At 45.2% G+C, this 22,448-nt stretch overlaps 2 protein-coding genes across 2 annotated transcripts in view; one reads left to right on the top strand and one right to left on the bottom strand.

Moving 5' to 3' along the window:
* The window catches only part of LOC121847550 (zinc finger CCCH domain-containing protein 13-like), a gene marked incomplete at its 5' end in the record, with an annotated part of 45,742 nt that extends 26,670 nt beyond the window's left edge, over positions 1-19,072 (top strand). The window contains one exon of the mRNA XM_042329291.1: positions 18,857-19,072. Coding sequence (XP_042185225.1) covers positions 18,857-19,072 — 216 coding nt within the window. The remainder of the gene's footprint in view (positions 1-18,856) is intronic.
* LOC112260627 (arf-GAP with GTPase, ANK repeat and PH domain-containing protein 3) overlaps positions 1-22,448 on the bottom strand; it is a 276,883-nt gene that overhangs the window by 229,869 nt on the left and 24,566 nt on the right. The gene's annotated exons all lie outside the window — the stretch shown is intronic.

The raw sequence follows: 22,448 nt of genomic DNA, 5'->3' as shown, positions 1-22,448 counted from the left end.
ACACCGAGAGAGAGACACACCGAGAGAGAGAGACACCGAGAGAGAGAGACACCGAGAGAGAGAGACACCGAGACACCGAGAGAGAGAGACACCGAGAGAGAGAGAGAGAGAGAGACCGAGAGAGACACAGAGACCGAGAGAGAGACACAGACCGAGAGAGAGAGAGACACCGAGAGAGAGAGACACACAGAGAGAGAGACACACAGAGAGAGAGACACACAGGCCGAGAGAGAGAGAGAGACACACCGAGAGAGAGAGACACACCAAGAGAGAGAGACACACCGAGAGAGAGACACACCGAGAGAGAGACACACCGAGAGAGAGACACACCGAGAGAGAGACACACCGAGAGAGAGACACACCGAGAGAGAGAGAGAGAGAGAGAGAGACACCGAGAGAGACACAGAGACCGAGAGAGAGACACACAGACAGAGAGAGAGAGAGAGAGAGACACCGAGAGAGAGACAGAGACACACACACACCGACAGGCCGAGAGACACACACACCGACCGAGAGACACACCAACCGAGAGACACAACGACCGACAGGCCGAGAGACACACCGACCGATACCGAGAGACCGAGAGAGAGACCGATACAGAGAGAGAGAGACAGACATACAGGCCGAGAGACACACAGACCGACCGAGAGACACAGACCGAGAGAGAGACAGACACAGGCCAAGAGACAGACAGGCCGAGAGACAGAGAGAGTGACCGACAGAGAGTGACCGACCGCCCGAGAGAGAGCGCGACCGACTGGGAGAGACAGACAGACTGACCGAGACCTACCGGGAGAGACAGACAGACTGACCGAGACCTACCGGGAGAGACAGACAGACTGACCGAGACCTACCGAGAGAGACAGACTGACCGAGACCTACCGAGAGAGACAGACTGACCGAGACCTACAGAGAGAGACAGACTGACCGAGACCTACCGAGAGAGACAGACTGACCGAGACCTACCGAGAGAGACAGACTGACCGAGACCTACCGAGAGAGACAGACTGACCGAGACCTACCGAGAGAGACAGACTGACCGAGACCTACCGAGAGAGACAGACTGACCGAGACCTACCGAGAGAGACAGACTGACCGAGACCTACCGAGAGAGACAGACTGACCGAGACCTACCGAGAGAGACAGACTGACCGAGACCTACCGAGAGAGACAGACTGACCGAGACCTACCGAGAGAGACAGACTGACCGAGACCTACCGAGAGAGACAGACTGACCGAGACCTACCGAGAGACCGAACGACCGAGACCGACCGAGAGAGAGACCGACAGAAACGGACCGACCAACCGAGAAACAGACCGACCGAGAGAGAGACACAGACAGAGACACAGACTGACCAACCGAGAGACCGACCGACAGAAAGACAGACCGACCTAGAGAGAAAGACCGACCGACTGAGACAGACCGACCGAAACAGACCGACCGAGAGAGAGGCCTACCGAGAGAGAGAGAGACTCTCCATGCAGACACATTGTTAGATTTTGGTTGTGTCTGGTTTGTTTTGGCACCTTTCAACACCCCTCATTATCACATTTGTGCACGCAACCACTCACTTACACACACCCTTATTAATTGTATTTACATTACCTCAGTTAATAAATATATATTTGTTATTCTTAATCTCCACATTGTCTCCCTTTTTGTTACAGACTTTGAGCCGGTTCGTGACAAGTGGGGGCTCGTTCTGGGATCTTGAAGGTATTGTATTGTGTTTGGGAGAAAACGTGGAGTTAATGTTTAACTCTGTAGGTGCTTTGTTTGCAGTTTATGTTACAGCTTGTTTGAGGTGTAATGTTTGGTAGGCCCCGTATTGGTTGCGTTGGAGAGAGTACATTGGTTAGTTTCCAGGCCCCTGCCCAGGCTGGAGACTCTTGCTCTACTCGCTGTTGGAACATCGTTCCGAGGAGGTGAGTACTGCCGACTGTACCTCAGTGGGAGATTTGTGTAGGGTAGTGACACTTACTACCCGGAGCTATAGCCTCTCTTCTTCCCCTGTTAAGGTGGGTATGGGAAGGGGTTGTTTAAGTCTGCCAATGTGTGCGTGTGTGTGTCTGGTCATATGCTTCCATGCTCTAGTGGCCATAAGCATTTTATCACACTTTGGAATACGTTAGGCATGTTTTTTTGTCTGCCACTGTGCTGGGTTGTTGATTTCCTTACCAGCGGGCTACAGTGTGTAATTACCCACCACACAAAGACTAGGGTTACCCATCTGCACAAAGACTAGGGTTGAGTTATTGTAGGTCTGGGGAAGCTCCATATACAGATCTCTCTCTTCTGTGGTGCCAAAGTGTCTTTTCTTGTTGTGGTCCAGTGTGCTCAGCAGAGGGGAAGAGCGAGGGGTTTTCTTTTTTTGTATTTACTTGTGACTATGGGGTCTAATGTAGATGAGTTCATTCGCTTTCCATCAGAGGAACGGTTAGAATGATGTATTCAAGAACAGCTGTTGAAGATCACTGAACACTACAAGATTGAAATAAGTGAAACATCTAAAAAGATTGTTAGGTTGATATTGAAGGCCAATCTGATGGAGAGTGGTATTCTTGAAGTTACCACTGGGCCAGCCTCTGCCGAGGACTCGCCATCTCCCTGTTTCGTTACAATGGCCGCCCCATCTGTTAGACCTAGTGGTCTGTCTTCTGAACAGAAAGAACTGCTTATGTTACAAATAGAGCATGATCGTGTGAAGTATGAAAAGCAATTGGCATTTAAAACAGGATTTGGAGCATGCAAAAATCAAGTGGCAACAAGAGTGGCTACAGTTGCTTAGGGAAGGAAAGCTCTCAGGGGATAAGTTAGTTCTGGGAAGGTGACCGAGATTAACCTAGTGATCGCTCCTCTCTCGGTCATGCCACAGTTCTGGGAAGGTGACCGAGATTAACCTAGTGATCGCTCCTCTCTCGGTCATGCCACAGTTCTGGGAAGGTGACAGAGATTAACCTAGTGATCGCTCCTCTCTCGGTCATGCCACAGTTCTGGGAAGGTGACCGAGATTAACCTAGTGATCGCTCCTCTCTCGGTCATGCCACAGACTCATGATATTTTTGGAAATTTACGTATGTTGCCAAAATGTAATGAGAAGGACCCTGAGACGAGCTTGTTGCTGACGTGCTCTCTCGTGTGCCCCGTTCCTGAATGTCTACGTGACTGACCATTGTTTATTTGGTTTGGTATTGTCCTGTCGCTCCCGTCTGTCCTCTTCTAGTCTTGTTTTCTTCTTTCCTCTTAAACATTGCTTCCTGTGCACAAAAGGTTGCTGAAATCTGGGGAGGACGAGGTTGGCTGGGGCAAGTGGAAGTGTGAACAAATACCCCCTTATGAATTTGGGACGCAGTCCCCGGCGTTTACCATTTGTTTTACATTTTAATGAATTACTTGCAATCCCTGTGAGGGTAAGTTTAATTACGCATTTTGCACAGCTTTAGGATCTTAGAGCGCCATCGTTCGTGGTAGGATTTTGTGCAGAAACCTAAAGAATTTGACTTTGTGTGACTGGTATGGTGTTCCGGGGTCCTTGTTGGTCCCCAGTTTTATGGGGGGGGGTATGACAACCCTCTGTCTGCCGTATTCTCTCTCTTTGCGCTTGTTTTCCTTATTAGGATGTCGGCAGGGAGAGCTACGAGGGTAGTCAGTGACATGGGACACACCTGGGCCCGGGTGTGTCCCAGGATAAATACACCTCTTCCCTATTCATTGGGGCGGCAGGGTAGCCTAGTGGTTGGACTTGTCGAGCTGACAAGATACAAATTTGTCGTTCTGCCCCTGAACAGGCAGTTAACCCACTGTTCCTAGGCCGTCATTGAAAATAAGATTTTGTCCTTAACTGACTTGCCTAGTTAAATAAAGTTCAAATAAAAATTGAGGAGATGCTCCATGCAGACAAACTGTTAAGATTTTGGTTGTGGCCGATTTGTTTTGGCACCTTTCAACACCCTTCATTATCACGTTTATGCACGCAAACACTCACACTTCTGATTACACACACCATTGTATTTACGTTACCTCAGTTAATAAATATATTTTTGTTATTCCTAATCTCCACGTTATCTCCCTTTTGTTACGGACTTTGAGCCGGTTCGTGACAAGAGACAGACTGACCGAGACAGCGAGACCGGCCAAGACACCCAGACAAAACCGACTCCGACAGACGCTGCCATGCTCTGAACAACCAGACAGACGCTGCCATGCTCTGAACAACCAGACAGACGCTGCCATGCTCTGAACAACCAGACAGACGCTGCCATGCTCTGAACAACCAGACAGACGCTGCCATGCTCTGAACAACCAGACAGACGCTGCCATGCTCTGAACAACCAGACAGACGCTGCCATGCTCTGAACAACCAGACAGACGCTGCCATGCTCTGAACAACCAGACAGACGCTGCCATGCTCTGAACAACCAGACAGACACTGCCATGCTCTGAACAACCAGACAGACGCTGCCATGCTCTGAACAACCAGACAGACGCTGCCATGCTCTGAACAACCAGACAGACGCTGCCATGCTCTGAACAACCAGACAGACACTGCCATGCTCTGAACAACCAGACAGACGCTGCCATGCTCTGAACAACCAGACAGACGCTGCCATGCTCTGAACAACCAGACAGACGCTGCCATGCTCTGAACAACCAGACAGACGCTGCCATGCTCTGAACAACCAGACAGACGCTGCCATGCTCTGAACAACCAGACAGACACTGCCATGCTCTGAACAACCAGACAGACGCTGCCATGCTCTGAACAACCAGACAGACGCTGCCATGCTCTGAACAACCAGACAGACACTGCCATGCTCTGAACAACCAGAGACACACAGAGTGAGGGAGGAGGAGAGGAAGTGCTTTCACAGTAAGAGAGCAGAGATGGAACAAGGCTCATTGCTCCATGCTGTCCTCTTCACAAATGACAGTGTGGTGTGCGCACACACCAAAAAGTTCCAATTGTGTGTAAGCACGCCAGGTCTTGTTTGTTGTGGCTAAGGTTTAAGGGCTGAAACTACACTAAAAGTTATGGGGTTCAACAAATCAGTTTGTCACGTGAAAGGCTTACTTACCAACAGTGCAAAAGGGGTATTAGTGAGGGTTCTTGGCACTGAAAATGCCCCACCCCCCTCTAAAACATCTGTATAAATCTTTTTTTTTTTAAATCAAAACTTCACCCTCCCTACACCTTTGAATATAACAGGAAACCTATTCAATCACCATGCACTGCAAAATCATTCTGGCTATGGATACGGAGCACATCAACATGCCAGAGGATAAACCAATTGGACTTGGGGCTCTGCTGGGAGTTTACCTCATATTTCGATTTTTTTTATTCTGCTTTGCCACTAAAAGCATAAAACACAACTAAAATTGTTTTGTTATGCACATTATTATTCATAATAAATAATGTCGGTAGTTAAAAAATAAAATAAAAGATTATTGGAAGAACTTAGGGGTTCCCCCCCACAGTTTCATTTTGAATAACCCACTAAAGGATACTCCAGGAAATTGTGTTGTCATCTCCACCTGATGGGTGAATGTTCACTGTGTACGGTACACCTTCGTTTGTAAAGTTCAATAGAGTAAATACCTACAAATTAACAACGTAACCGCTGTTTGCTTGCCAGACCCCTGCAAGACAGACAAGTACTGTTCCATCCTCAGGGCACATTGCTAACATTATGGTGTTAAAGAGTAGCTGAGGAATACGTAGTCTCTCCTTGGTACACAGTAACATACTGTAGGAATCTCCACTTCCTTCGTCCATTGGTTCTTCCTATTGTACATACGTCTAGACACAAATCAACAAAAAAATATATATATGTGTCACATCCGCCCACCAGATAGGTTCAGTGAAGTGTGTGGTTTTACAGAGTCAGCCATCGCAGTACGACACCAATGGAGCAAATAAGGGTTAAGTGCCTTGCTCAAGGGAACATCGACAGATTTTTCACCTTGTCGGCTCGGGTTTTTGAACCAGCAACCTTTCGGTTAATGGCCGAAACACTAACTGCTAGACTAGGTACAACACTCAAATATCCCACTGAAAGATGGCCTTGGCTACAAATCTTTTACAATATCTAATAAATGGAATTCCTTGAAAAATAAGAAAATGTGACAACAGTAAAGTAAACTGCCAATTTTCCTCAACATCAAAACAATTGCTTCCTCCCACCATCCTTCTGTTAAAAGTCTTCAGATCCCAAAGTAGAGGTAAAGATGAGCAGGAGGTGGAGATGAGCAGGAAAGGAGGGTACTATAGGGACTGGGAAAAGTGGGAACCTTAGCCAAACTGTTTTTTGTCTGTATACAGATGCATACATGTCTAGGAGAGGAAAGTGTGTTAGCTCATGTTCATTAGTCACAGAACAGAAGAAAACTGACTGAAACAGGGATAGACTACTTGGCGTTGGCCAAAAAGTTACGCATATTTTTTTCCAGTTGCATGTCATAATGAACACAACCCTGGTGACAGGGTACTGCTGTGAGAGTCAGTTGCCAGTATGACATTGTCATCTGGGATGAGGATTCTGGCTTTCTGCCAAGGCCGATCATTTGTGTACATACACAGACACGAAAGGCTTTAACAGCCGGCCTTGTCCCCTCCACCTCCCCGAACAATGATCTGACAGGACATGATCAGTGAAAGCAATATGGAGGAAACCTATCCAGTCGATCACCTTTCAGTGATCACGAAGGAAACGATTGGGACTGCAGTGCATGTGACCTCTAAAAACCTCCCAGTCATGTTTGCTTCCTGACAGAGATTGACAGCCATTCGAAACGCACATGTGCCGCATTAGATGGCTGTATCAATAGAAGCAGCAGCAACTAAAAGCTGGTTACCATGGGGACAGGGTGATTTAGTTACCGTCCCACCGTCTCAGTCTGCCCCATTAACAGTTACATGTAATGAATGAAAGAACTGGACGAGCAGAAAAAGGAATCTGCAAAATGCATCTAGACTTCTAGACTTGAACACTTTCCATTATTCCTTGAAAGAATAGGTTGGAGTGTGTTACGCATTTACAAACAATAACCAACACGCATTAAACACACACTCCCTAATAATAGAGAAGGTTTAGAAATGGTGACCCACTTCTATTGATGCTTTGCGCTCATTATATTAGCAGGCAGCAGGTAGCCTGTGTTCTCATTAAGTAGAGAATGGCAGCAGAGCACTCCCCTGGGAAGAGAGTGAAAGAGTGGGAGGGGGGAGAAAGAGAGCAGAGGGAAAGAGAGAGCGAGAGGGACGAGAGAAAGAGACCACCCCACAACCTGACCCTGATTGCTGCTTTAGATTAAGAGGTAACAGTGGGTAAAAAGCAGAAATATCACATAATGGGTAAAAATGCCAATAGAATAATGACTTCTGGTTGTTTACACCTATTAATTAAACATGGAGATAGATATCTTCTTCTTCTGGAAATGTGCAATGTACTGCTCAAATAAGCCAACAGGCCAAACCTAGCGATGCCACAGACAGAGGACATGTCCACTGGTCCAACTTCCAATGTCGAGCATGCTTCTAAGAGATAAGCTTGATGTCGTTGTATAGGTCGATGAGATGAGCTTCAGTAGATGTCATGTTGTGAGCCAACAGCAGCCTACGTCAACACTTTGGGCTGCTGTCCAAGCCAACAATCTGAGGGAGCAGGACAGACCGGCGTGAACTGCAAAATGGCATTTTCCCTCCAGGGTTTTCCCTCTTGCCTTGTCTATGCCCTGGCAGCAGTCCTAGCCGTGGTGCGATTCTAAATCTGCCACCATGCAGGCCAGCGAGACCCTGGCATCCTCACCAGATGGTGCTGCAGGAGGTGAATGGAGAGAACAGGGACATTTGGAAGTGAGTGATGACTCTGGTTCCTGACTACACAACCAGCAGGCTGCACACACAGGGCCAAGGCACACCCTCCTCCTCATCCTGGGACCACATCCCTCATCCTTGTCTTCCTACTGTGGGTCAGGGCAGGACCAGAGACTGGATACTACTAGAATATAGAATATTGCAACTGTTATGGAAGAAAATAAATTAAAATGGGGGTCCGTCAAAATCAATAAGGTGCAAAAATGTGTAAAGTCTCTTGTATCAAAGGTTGTTTTTTTCCTCCTAATTTCAGTCTATTCAATGGCTGCAGAAATGCTGACAATTCCAAGGCTGGTAAAAGAATCATTCCAAATGTGAACATGTTAGAGGCAATGCTAATAACTGGCCAAGTGAAAAACCTATTGGGAAAGTTTAGAACACATTGTGATTCAGCCAACAACTGACAAATCCCTTACTTGCAAAAATCAAACCCTTCTTTGTGAAATAAGAGAAGAATTCACATTTGACATGACTTGTTCTACCAAAGACAGTATAGTAGGAAGATGGGCTAAAACTGCTTCTCCAATAGAAATCCAGATCAGTTGTCGGTGATGTCATGGCAACGTTGTCTAGCTAAGCTCATGCATAGAAACAAGGTCGTCTCCCGGATATAAAAGTAGTTTTTGATGAGAAAAATATAAAATAAAAAGGGACTTCTCAGTTTGACACTTTCAAGGCTGGAGTAATCACATCTGAAACTACTTAAGACATTGGCTTGAATCTACAAAATATTAAGAACACCTACTCTTTCCATGTCATAGACTGACCAGGTGAAAGTCCTGATTTATTATTGATTTCACTTGTTAAATCTACTTCAAATCAGGGTAGACGAAGGGGAGGAGACAGGGTAAAAGGATTATTAAGGAGGAGACAGGGTAAAAGGATTATTAAGGAGGAGACAGGGTAAAAGGATTTTTAAGGAGGAGACAGGGTAAAAGGATTTTTAAGGAGGAGACAGGGTAAAAGGATTTTTAAGCTTTGAGATAATTGAGACATGCATTGTGTACGTGTTGTATTCAGAAGGTGAATGGGCAAGACAAAAGATTTAAGTGCCTTTGAACAGTGGTAGGTGATAGGCATACCAGTTTGTGTCAAGAACTGCAACGCTGCAGGGTTTTTCACACTCAACAGTTTCCTATGTGTATCAAGAATGGTCCACTACCCAAAGGACATCCTGTCAACTTCACACAACTGTGGGAAGCATTGGAGCCAACATTGGCCATCATCCCTGTGGAACGCTTTTGACACCTTGTAGAGTCCATGCCCCCAATGAATTGAGAGAGCAAAAAAGCGTGCAACTCAATATTAGGAAGCTGTTCTAATGTTTTGTACACTCAGTGTTGGTTGTGCCTTTAGATTTCAAGAAAATTAACAACTAAGGAAGAATTTTTCAGCTCTCATTGACTTCTCTAACCCCAAACCCCAGCATGTTCTGTTTGGTCTGTTCTCAAGTGTTCCTGGAAGTCTCGCAATGTTGCGCCTCTGGGTTTTACAAACTCTGGTCCTACTGTAATCTCAGACAGTAAGTAGAAAATAACTAGTACAGTAAATAGAGAAAATAGGCCTCCCGAGTGGCGCAGCAGTCTAAGCGATGCAGTGCTACAGGCGTTACTATAGACCCAGGTTCATTCCAAGAATGTGCCCCAACCCGCCGTGGCCCATAGGGCAGCGTACAATTGGTCCAGCGTCGTCCGGGTTAGGGGAAGGTTTGGCTTTACTTGGCTCATTGCGCTCTAGCGACACCTCGTGGCGGGCCGGGTTGCCTGCGGGCTGACCCCAGTCACCAGTTGAACAGCGCTTCCTCCGACACATTGGTACGGCTGACTTCCAGGTTAAGCTGGCGAGTGTTAAGGAGCACGGTTAGGCGGGTCATGTTTAGGAGGAGACATGACTCCACCTTCGCCTCTCCCGAGCGTGTTGGGGAGTTGCAACAATGAGACAAGATCCAAAATTGTGGAGATTTTTTTTAATATATTTTGGTATTTAAGATAAATCAGCAAAAAAGGGACAATCAACCAGTGCTTTTTTTAAGTGAGAGAGAGAGAGAGAGAGCGACAGAGAGACAGTGCCACAACACATTCCACACTCCCAAACTGGCAAAGTTAATCATCTGGCCCAAAATATCAAATGCAACTTGCGTGGAAAATTTGTCAGCTCCCACTCAGAGTTGTGGCGCAGTTTCAGGAGATGCTCCTCACCAAAACTCTGTTACGCAGCACTGAAAGAAATGTCTACTTCTGTGATGACACCAGGGAAAGTAGCAACACTTAACAGATTGAATAAAAACATATCAAATGATTGATCATGGATTGCCACAGTGAATAAATAGTCATCGAGTTATTTGGTCCACAGTGGATCAGTTACAGTATAATTTACTTGTTAAACTTCATAATAATCCTGCTCAATATTTTCTAAAAGACTCTGGAATGATTCAACAACCAAACCCATAAGCTGTACCATCATCACACCAACAATCTAGTCATCTTCATGATCATTCATCTCACCATCATTTCTTTGATCTTGACTTCCTGACACCCTCTCTGTGACACTTATCATCCTGATTGGCAGTGTTATGGAGGACAAAGCTAAAGGGAATAGATCAAATTTGCCCCTAACCACTGATACAGGGTCAGATATGTTGTCATCCCTAGGAACAGTTGAAACCAATGAAAGCCAAGCTATTTAAGGTGCGAGGCAAGAGAACTAAGAGCAGGAAGAAGAAACATGGCTCTGATCCTAGATGTGTTGCGAGGGTGGAGAGAGAGAGAGAGAGAGAGGTGGAGGCGGCATGCAGGCAGCGTTGGGGGTTGTCATTATCTGTGTAGAAGGTTGATTTATGACTGGCCTTACATAAAGCCACTCATCTGGAGGAGCCGCCACCACACACACACACACACCACAGGGTAATAATGAATTCATCTCTTCCTCTCGCCCGCATCCATGTCTCTCATGTTCTTTGATTTGACCATTATTACATAGACTTCCCTGCCCTTCTCTGTCAATCATAAAAGCCTCTGATCGTATCCATCTTTGTCTGGCAATCAGGAAGACCGGCAAACTTAAAGCCATTCTCCGGTGATTTTTGAACTTCGTGTTGAGCAAAATACATTTTTTTTGGGGGGGGACAGAACTGCAGACTTCAAGGAGAAGGTCTGATAGGGATTTGTGAGGTCGGCGGCCTCCACCCTTGCTTGAGGAACAATATCGGCACAATTGAATACAAGAGTAAAGCCCCCCCCCCACCATGTCTTGACTTACCTGGACTACTAGAGGTGAAAAGGAGACTGGAATGCCACTAACTCAATAGGATACTTCCTGAGTCAATGCAAAATGTATGCAAAAGTACCCATCCTCAGTCACAGACCTCACCTAGCCACAGACTGCATATCCACAACAAGACTAAGGCTGCATCTACTGCATCTAAGCTTTAGGCCACAAAATGCACCATTACAACTATTTACTACGGCTCTGTAAGTACTTTAGTCTGGAAATGGGCAGTGCTCCACAGGCCAACAGCCATGTAACTCAGAGACAAAAACCTTCAGAGACAGACAAGACAGGAGTGGATAGATAGACCAGACACACTCCCAAATCAGCACTATAATCCTACTGTTTGGTGCTCACTGCGTTCTGTTGTGGCTGTCCCACCCAATCACACACAGGCAGCAGGCAGCGCTGGGCTGGGGAGGCTGGCTGGGCTGGGGAGGCTGGGCTGGGCATAGAGTTGGAGAGGCAAACAACAATGATAAAAAATAAACTAACGTGGATGTGCATAATTATCTGCTTTCTGTGAAACTCCCAAATGTGTGTTTGCATTTCTGTGTATGAGTTTAAGTGGAGCAGAGCCGAAGAATGTTTGTCTCACCAGAGCAAAACAAATCAAAGTACTCTTCTTCTGCAGTAGTTAGAAAAATATACAAGTCTGCTGCTGATAACTTCCATCACTACTCACTAGCTTATCCCACTGCGCTAAGAATGATGGCAGGCAAATACACAGTTAGTAGTAGACCCGGCTGAGACTATTTCAACTTTCAGCTACAGTACATCCTCCTCCGTAAGACAGGCCAGGGAAACACTTTATATGAAGTTGCTCTTTTACATGCTATTACTACACTAACAACATAATCACAGCCTTAGCGCCAATCCCATACCAGCATCATCCCCTAGGGACAACTATGGTGGGGAAACAGTCATCAAATCATCCCATGTAGTTTGCAGCAGGGTTTGTGCAACACAGTCTGCAGTGTAAACTAAAAGGAGCCCACTGCCTGCCTGCTTGTGCTTCTCACCCTCATTTGCCCTCTATTCATCTAGAGTCAACATAATGGAGTGCTTATGGCTAATTGGAGAGCTAGAGTGTTCCACAGGGGGAGAAGGGACATTTCATACATAACAATTGAGCAATTCTCAAGGCTGAGACCATGCATAAAATATTATAAGTAGTTTGGCCAGTAGTTTTCCTTGTCCGGGGCTGTGACCTTGTGTACAGGCCCTGTTTTACAGTGTCAGGATCGTGAGCGAGGAAACGGAACATAGCATTAAGCCCAGGTGGAAAAGCACAGCTGTTACTTTAGCAGCTGGTAGTCCGAATTGCTGACAGAACAGGGCAGGGGGCAGTCTGGTAGGGTTACGGCAGGGGGCAGTCTGGTAGGGTTACGGCAGGGGGCAGTCTGGTAGGGTTACGGCAGGGGGCAGTCTGGTAGGGTTACGGCAGGGGGCAGTCTGGTAGGGTTACGGCAGGGGGCAGTCTGGTAGGGTTACGGCAGGGGGCAGTCTGGTAGGGTTACTGGTCTGGTAGGGTTACGGCAGGGCGCAGTCTGGTAGGGGCAGGGCAGTCTGGTAGGGTTACGGCAGGGGGCAGTCTGGTAGGGTTACGGCAGGGCGCAGTCTGGTAGGGTTACGGCAGGGCGCAGTCTGGTAGGGTTACGGCAGGGCACAATAAGGGGAATGCTGCTTATACTGTATGCATCACATGAAAATAGTCATATATCCCAAAGTGTTTTGTCAATTTGTTCTGTGTAGCTTCATTTGGGAATGAACTGGTCTTACGCACCTCAGTTATGACATCATGTAAGCTTACCACACAAGGCTAGAAGTCAACTGTGATGATTCAGAGCAAGACCTATGTCCTAAGTGCATTGGACATGGAATATACCAGATTCACACAAAAATATGACTTACCTTCAGAGTTGCATTATGGTTATGGTTGGAATCCATCATATAGGCCAGGGACAGGATATGGGAGAAAAGAAGAGAGACATCAATCAATAGATGTGACAGATGTGATAATTAATCATTAGATGCTGGGTTGACAAAGTCCGACAGTTGGTAGGGTTCAACTTCCTGTCGTACTAATAAAATAAAAGGTTAAGTAAAATCATTTACGATATCCATATCGCTAATTTCTTGAGTCCAGAACAAGTCATTATTCTTACGGGCTGAGAGCAGTACTTGTTAAAATTGATTAAATATGGCCAAAGTACAATACCAATGTACTTTGAAACAAAACTTCCTTAAAGAAGCCTCTATTTGCATAATGTAGCATTTCAGAGAACATGATCTGAATGATTCATGAGTCCATCGCAAAGTGTTGCAAGCTGTCAAAATGTGATTTATCACGTCCATGTTTCCATATGGTTGACGTTTTAATATTTTGGCATTCTGTCAGATGTCAGAAAGCACGGCAATAGATTGTGAGGGTTTTTTACAAATCTTTAGGCAATATGAAGTCTCCTCATAACAAATGCTTTGTTGGGCAAAATTACAGCCAGTATTTGAGTTATATTTTGCAATGGATATCCTTGATGTATGTGAGCAAACCTGAGGGGTAACAAACAAAAATGCTTATGAGAGAATATTTAGCAATAGGTTATTTTTTTACTGCAAAGCAATGTCCGGCTTTCTTCATTGTGCACAATATTTCCTCAGAATGTGTAAAGTAAAAATGGGATATTAGCTAACTAATATTGCCAGCCAGCATGACAGTAGTTAGATAAACTCAATAGACAGAGAGAAGAGCTAAGCGTGAGAGGTGCTGTCTTCAGTCCTCTGAATCTGTTGACTACTGGAAGCTCAATTAAATGACTGTAATCTGGTTGTCCATCCACCTTCCGGTCTGCCACGGCTCTAGTTTTGGATACTCAGTTGTTCCTGCCAGAATCAGCAGCTTGAACAAGACTCACTGCTGTGCAATGGGCCTGTACCTCTTGTTTGTGGTTTTATTTTATTATTTTGTCTTTATTTAACCAGGTAGGCTAGTTGAGAACAAGTTCTCATTTACAACTGCGATAACCAAGATAAAGCAAAGCAGTTCGACACATACAACAACACAGAGTTACACATGGAATAAACAAACATACAATCAACAATAGAGTACAAAAAGCAAGTGCAAATGAGGTGAGATAAGAGAGGTAAGGCAATAAATAGGCCATGGTGGCAAAGTAATTACAATATAGCAATTAAACACTGGAATGGTAGGATGTGCAGAAAATGAATGTGCAAGTTGAGATACTGGGTTGCAAAGGAGCAAGATAAATAAATACAGTATGGGGATGAGGTAGATTGGATGGGCTATTTATAGTTGAGCTATGTACAGGTGCAGTGAGCTGTCAGCTGCTCTGACAGCTGGTGCTTAAAGCTAGTGAGGGAAGTAAGAGTCTCCAGCTTCAGAGATTTTTGCAGTTCCAGTCATTGGCAACAGAGAAGTGGAAGGAGGCGCGGCCAAAGGAAGATTTGGCTTTGGGGGTGACCAGTGAGATATACCTGCTGGACCACGTGCTACGGGTGGGTGCTGCTATGGAGACCAGTGAGCTGAGAAGGCGGGGCTTTACCTAGCAGAGACTTGTAGATGACCTGGAGCCAGTGGGTTTGGCAACAATTATGAAGCGAGGGCCAGCCAACGAGAGCGTACAGGCAGCAGTGGTGGGTAGTATATGGGGCTTTGGTGACAAAACGGATGGCACTGTGATAGACTGCATCCAATATGTTGCGTGTTGGAGGCTATTTTGGAAATGACATCGCCGAAGTCAAGGATCGGTAGGATGGTCTGTTTTACGAGGGTATGTTTGGCAGCATGAGAGAAGGATGCTTTGTTGCGAAATAGGAAGCCGATTCTAGATTTCATTTTGGATTGGAGATGTTTAATGTGAGTCTGGAAGGAGAGCTTACAGTCTAACCAGACACCTAGGTATTTGTAGTTGTCCACATATTCTAAGTAAGAAGCGCCCAGAGTAGTGATGCTGATGCTGGGTGGGCAGCGATCGGTTGAAGAGCATGCATTTAGTTTTACTTGCATTTAAGAGCAGTTGGAGGCCACGGAAGGAGAGTTGTATGGCATTGAAGCTCATCTGGAGGTTAGTTAACACAGTGTCCAACGAAGGGCCAGAGGTATACAGAATGCTGTCGTCTGCATAGAGGTGGATCAAAGAATCACCAGCAGCAAGAGCGACATCATTGTTGTATACAGAGAAGAGTCGGCCCGAGAATTGAACCCTATGGCACCCCCATAGACTGCCAGAGGTCCGGAAAACAGGCCCTCCGATTTGACACACTGAACTCTATCAGAGAAGTAGTTGGTGAACCAAGCGAGGCAATCATTTGAGAAACCAAGGCTGTTGAGTCTGCCAATAAGAATGTTGGTGAATGACAGAGTCGAAAGCCTTAGCCAGGTCGATGAATAAGGCTGCACAGTAATGTCCCTTATCAATGCCAGTTATGATATCATTTAAGACCTTGGGCGTGGCTGAGGTGCACCCTTGACCAGCTCTGAAACCAGATTGCATAGCGGAGAAGGTACGGTGAGATTCGAAATGGTCGGTAATCGGTTTGTTAACTTGGCTTTCAAAGACCTTAGAAAGGCAGGGTAGAATAGATATAGGTCTGTAGCAGTTTGGGTCTAGACCGCGGCAGCTTTCCAGTCTATGGGAATCTCAGACAATACGAAAGAGGGGCTGCAATAATTTCTGCAAATTTAGAAAGAGGGTCCAGATTGTCTAGCCCGGCTGATTTGTAGGGGTCCAGATTTTGCAGCTGATGTTCTGAAAGAGCTATCTGGATTTGGGTGAAGGAGAGGTGGGGGAGATTTGGGCGAATTGCTGTGGGGAGGGCAGGGCTGTTGACCGGGGTAGGGGTAGCCAGGTGAAAAGCATGGCCAGCCGTAGAAAAATGCTTATTGAAATTCTCAATTATTTTGGATTTATCGGTAGTCACTGTGTTTCCTAGCTTCAGCGCAGTGGACAGCTGGGAGGAGGTGCTCTTATTCTCCATGGACTTTACAGTGTCCCAGAACTTTTTTGAGTTTGTACTATAGGATGCAAATCTCTGTTTGAAAAAGCTAGCCTTAGCTTTCCTAACTGCCTGTGTATATTGGTTCCTAACTTCCCTAAAAAGTAGCATATCACAGGGGCTATTCGATGCTAATGCAGAACGTGGAACTGGGGCATTGGAAGCAAAAGAGGAATGACAATCGAAACATAATAAATATCTAATACGAAAAAGAGTTTCCATCTTTTCATGATGTTCTGCAATCTGCACTTCACTGTCCATCTACCCACCCAACCATAGTACACACTAGTTTTCATCATGGTGGATGAATGTGGCTGGATACAAACCTGAAATAGTGTTCTTTTCACAGATTGAAATGATCTGTGAATCAGTTTTCTGAGCTAGAGAGAGAGACGCACTCGGTTCTTCAGCTTCTACTTGAAGAAAGTGTTTGCAGTGAATGTCTTAAGAAGCTTGGGATGCCAAAAAAGTCCCATATTTATTTTTTAAGTGACTATGTTTAGTTCCAACTGGCAAATGTTTTAAAGACCACTCCCACTAGAAGAGGATCAGGTAGGGTTCCATAGACCACTCCCACTAGAAGAGGATCAGGTAGGGTTCCATAGACCACTCCCACTAGAAGAGGATCAGGTAGGGTTCCATAGACCACTCCCACTAGAAGAGGACCAGGTAGGGTTCATAGACCACTCCCACTAGAAGAGGATCAGGTAGGGTTCATAGACCACTCCCACTAGAAGAGGATCAGGTAGGGTTCATAGACCACTCCCACTAGAAGAGGATCAGGTAGGGTTCCATAGACCACTCCCAACACACCAATCTTGTTTTTAAAAATTGGAATGAAAGTTGGATGGGTGAAATGGTTCTTCTCAGAGCATATCCAACCCTTCACACCATCCAAAAACCTCCCATGTTTGGCTTTACCGTTATGTTCCACCCTTCCACACACACAGTCCTTGACAATGTGCAGGCTAAAAGTTTTGCATTGCTCAGCTAGCGTTTTCAATGCTACGCTTGACCTTTTCACTTCATCATGGGCATACTGTATATAAGTGTATAGAGACAATTGTTTCACTCCTTGATATACAGTGAAGAAGTATTTGCCCTCTCTGATTCGCTCTATTTTGGCCCCCTCTTCCATGCAGAACTGCTTCAACATCGGTGGGTTTTCGAGCATGAACTGCTCGTTTTAGGTCCTGCCACAACATCTCAAATCAGACTTAGGTCTGGACTAGGTCATTCCAAAACTTCAAAATGTGTCGTTTCATCCATTCTGATTTAGACTTGCTTCTGTGTTTTGGATCATTATCTTTCTGCATGACCCAGCTGCGCATCAGCTTCAGCTCACAGACGGATGGCCTGACATTCTCCTGTAGAATTCTGATAGAGCAGAATTCATGGATAATTCAATGGCAAGTCATTCAGGTCCTGAGGCAGAAAAGCATCCCCAAACCATCACACTACCACCACCATGCTGGACCGTTGGTATGAGGTTCTTACTGTGGATGGAATGCAGTGTTTGAATTTTGCCAGACATAACGGGACCTACATCGTCCAAAATCATCCACTTTGTCTGATCTGTCCATAGAACATTCTTCCAGGAGTCTTGACGATCATCCAGGTGCTTCTTGTCAAACTTGACTTTTGGGTGAAGTGGGCCCCCCCCCAGCTGTTCGGGCACACAACGTCAGTAGCCGAAGTCTATGCCCCTTGCCAGTGATTGGTCAACAGTAGGGATTCTTCAATAAAGTCTTTGTCCTTCAACTTTAAGAAGACTCATTTTCAAGCACATTTTTTCATTTAGAAATACTGCACCAAACATTGTAGTTAGATGTAAAATTGAGCGATTAAGATCTCCTTTGCAAAAACGTCAAAATCGGAAAGGGTGCAAATACTTCTCATAGCACTGTACATTTCCTCGTGCACCTTTGAGTCTTCTGGTTGGATCTAATTATATACTGCATGTATAACAGACCCAATGCATTATAAATCCATAAATACAGTGGTGCAGCAGAAAGCCACAACAAATTTGCATGGCTAGACAGTCCAAGGATAGGTCAACAAAGCTTGAGGCCTATACAATCAACAGACAACATCCCCAGTCAAAACAAAAAAAAACATCCAAGCTGTTGAAATCATATAGGGTCCTTCAATAAGAACATTTCAGAGAACAATGTGTTGCAATTGCAGTCAGGGACCTTGTTATGAATGCAGCAGAGACAATACAAGCCATTGATCGGCCCCTCCTGAACAGCTTTGAACTGCAACCAACCGCTCGCTGTGTGACGCCTTAAGAACACTTCCATATACAGTAACTGATTTCTGTGGCCATTCACTTGTTCATTGAGGCAGTGCCATGAGGACAGGACAGAGTCAGATGGCCCTCTGGATGGTCTGTCCTCAGGCTACTGCCACACTATCTGACAAGATCACATGTCTTTGTCAGGAATAAGGGTGTCTGAGAGGGCTGTAAACAATGGGAGTCAGGGAGTCATAGCGCCAATAGTCAGTGTAATAGGCGAGTGATTACTTTGAAGATTGAGGAGAGATTGGGGAGGAGCGATAGAGACAGTGAAGGGGTAGTAAGCAGGAGCAGTTGTGTGAATTGGCCCTGTCAGGCAACTAGGGTGAGGGTAGGGGGGCTGCTGAGGTGGAAGACTCCTCTACCACCCCCATTACATCCCATTCATCAAACCCCTCAGGGCTTCGCACTCAACAGCCTTACTTCCTTCCACCCAGGCAGGCGAGGGGGATGTGCAGAGAGGGAGCTTCACACCTCCAGGGAGCCCCTCGACACAGAGACACCCTCCCTGGCCAACTCCTTCCCTGGCAGTTACATAACAGGCAGCCGTGCCTACTTACCGCCCACCACCCACCAGCAGCTTCACACTGTCCTCAAAGACAGTTATATAGACTGAGATCCACTTATAGAGGGAGATAGAGATGCACATAAGAGATGCACAAATAGAGATATAGAGACATCCAGAACCCACTGGATTCTCCAATTACATTGAATGAGTTACAGGACAAAATAAAAACCCTCCAACCCAAAAAGGCCTGTGGTGTTGATGGTATCCTCAATGAAATGATCGAATATACAGACAACAAATTCCAATTGGCTATACTAAAACTCTTTATCATCATCCTTAGCTCTGGCATCTTCCCCAATATTTGGAACCAAAGACTGATCACCCAAATCCACAAAAATGGAGACAAATTTGACCCCAATAACTACCGTGGAATATGCGTCAACAGTAACCTTGGGAAAATCCTCTGCATTATCATTAACAGCAGACTCGCACATTTTCTCAATGAAAACAATGTACTGAGCAAATGTCAAATTGGCTTTTTACCAAATTACCGTACAACAGACCATGTATTCACCCTGCACACCCTAATTGACAACCAAACAAACCAAAACAAAGGCAAAGTCTTCTCATGCTTTGTTGATTTCAAAAAAGCCTTCGACTCAATTTGGCATGAGGGTCTGCTATACAAACTGATGGAAAGTGGTGTTGGGGGTAAAACATACGACATCATAAAATCCATGTACACAAACAACAAGTGTGCGGTTAAAATTGGCAAAACACACAAATTTCTTCACACAGGGTCGTGGGGTTAGACAGGGATGCAGCTTAAGCCCCACCCTCTTCAACATATATATCAACGAACTGGTGCGGGCACTAGAAAAGTCTGCAGCACCCGGCCTCACCCTACTAGAATCCAAAGTCAAATGTCTGCTGTTTGCTGATGATCTGGTACTTCTGTCACCAACCAAGGAGGGCCTACAGCAGCACCTAGATCTTATGCACAGATTCTGTCAGACCTGGGCCCTGACAGTAAATCTCAGTAAGACCAAAATAATGGTGTTCCAAAAAAGATCCAGTCACCAGGACCACAAATACAAATTCCATCTAGACACCGTTGCCCTAGAGCACACAAAAAACTATACATACCTTGGCCTAAACATCAGCGCCACAGGTAACTTCCACAAAGCTGTGAACGATCTGAGAGACAAGGCAAGAAGGGCATTCTATGCCATCAAAAGGAACATACATTTCAACATACCAATTAGGATCTGGCTAAAAATACTTGAATCAGTCAGAGCCCATTGCCCTTTATGGTTGTGAGGTCTGGGGTCCGCTCACCAACCAAGACTTCACAAAATGGGACAAACACCAAATTGAGACTCTGCACGAAGAATTCTGCAAAAATATCCTCTATTATTTCCAAATGTGTCAAGTAATTAACAAAAAAAAAGAGCTGCAAACTAGAATGCTATTTGGCCATCACCTACAGAGAGATGAACCTGGAGAAGGTCAGAATGGTCCTGACCACTGTGACTGACCCAAAAGTCCCAGGAAAGCACAATTTGACTCATGTAAAACAAAAAGATAATTATTTCCAATGTGTCATAATTAACAAAAAAAGCCTAGAATGCTATTTGATAACAGAGAGTACACAGCGGCAGAATACCAGACCATGTGACTGACTCAAAAGAGGACAGGACTGTGCTCACTGCCCACAAAATGTGGAAACTGAACTGCACTTCCTAACCTCCTGCCCAATGTATGACCATATTAGAGAGACATATTTCCCTCAGATTACACAGATCCAAAAGAATTCGAAAACAAATCCAATTTTGAAAAACTCCCATATCTACTGGGTGAAATTCCACAGTGTGCCATCAAAGCAGCAAGATTTGTGACCTGTTGCCACGAGAAAAGGGCAACCAGTGAAGAACACGCACCATTGTAAATACAACCCATATCTATGCTTATTTATTTTATCTTGTGTCCTTTACCATTTGTACATTGTTAAAACACTGTATATACAGTGCCTTGCGAAAGTATTCGGCCCCCTTGAACTTTGCGACCTTTTGCCACATTTCAGGCTTCAAACAAAGATATAAAACTGTATTTTGTTGTGAAGAATCAACAACAAGTGGGACACAATCATGAAGTGGAACGACATTTATTGGATATTTCAAACTTTTTTAACAAATCAAAAACTGAAAAATTGGGCGTGCAAAATTATTCAGCCCCCTTAATTTAATACTTTGTAGCGCCACCTTTTGCTGCGATTACAGCTGTAAGTCGCTTGGGGTATGTCTCTATCAGTTAACACATGTTTCCCATGCCAATAAAGCCCTTGAATTGAATTGATATATCGAGAGTGAGCCCATGGAAGTTGCATATCTAAATCAGACTGACAGGTCGGTGTATCCTACCTTCGGTCAGAATAGGTATGACAGTGAAGGGCGTGAGGTCGAAACGTTTGTACAAAATAAATAAATATGTTAGGCCTTTATTAGGCAACTTTGTGCAGTGGGCGGGGACTTCTTTTGCTTTATAATCCTATTGAACATTTCCTATTACGCACCTGCAAAACAATCGCCGACATGTAACTACTGAGGGTATTTTACTGTAATTCTGGTTCACCTCAGACAAACTGGAAAACCTAGATACTCCCGGTATTTGCATGGACAGAGGCGGCTCATGTGGTTCAATCTCCGTCACCAATGGTACGCCAGAGCTCCGAGGCTCTGTACAAATACTATAAGTGTTAATGGTGTTCTCTCCACCCCAACTAGCTGCACATAACCACACACACACACACACACACACACACACACACACACAGCAGGGAAAATCTTGAGCCCTCTCCCAAATGACACATTCAGAGAAGACGAAAGACAAGACAGTGATGGCTAATTAGGCCAATTCCTGACAAAATATCTTGCAAATTGAGATGAAAAGGGCCCCATTGTCCTCATGCAGAAACCAAAGCCAAATCTTTTGACCAATACACAGTCCAATTACCCCGACCCTGAGGGTTATGGCACCACTTGTTCCTGAGCTGTACTAGAGTAGACTCTGAACTGTATGTTTACTGCAAGTGTCATAATTCTCTTTTATTTAACCTTACAGTATTTTCTGTGAGGCTAGCAGTTTGCTCCTGTGTGTGTGTGTGTGTGTGTGTGTGTGTGTGTGTGTGTGTGTGTGTGTGTGTGTGTGTGTGTGTGTGTGAGAGAGAGAGAGAGATGGCAGAAAAGAGGAGAGCTCATCTTCTGAGAGCTTTTTTCTGCCTGGCCTGCTGATCACTGCACTTTTCCTGCCAGCTCTGCCTCTCTCACACAGCCACTGAGGAACACCTTATCATAAAAACAGTTCCTGATACAGATATAAAAACACCTGGTTGAGCCTTGAGCTTAAGTTCTAAATTCTTATGTACAATGACTGCATAGGAACAGTGGGTTAACAGCCTTGTTCAGGGGCAGAATGAGAGATTTTT

This window comes from Oncorhynchus tshawytscha, linkage group LG10 (genome assembly GCF_018296145.1).
Source record: "Oncorhynchus tshawytscha isolate Ot180627B linkage group LG10, Otsh_v2.0, whole genome shotgun sequence".
Taxonomy (NCBI): domain Eukaryota; kingdom Metazoa; phylum Chordata; class Actinopteri; order Salmoniformes; family Salmonidae; genus Oncorhynchus; species Oncorhynchus tshawytscha.
This window is presented reverse-complemented; position numbering and strand designations above follow the sequence as displayed.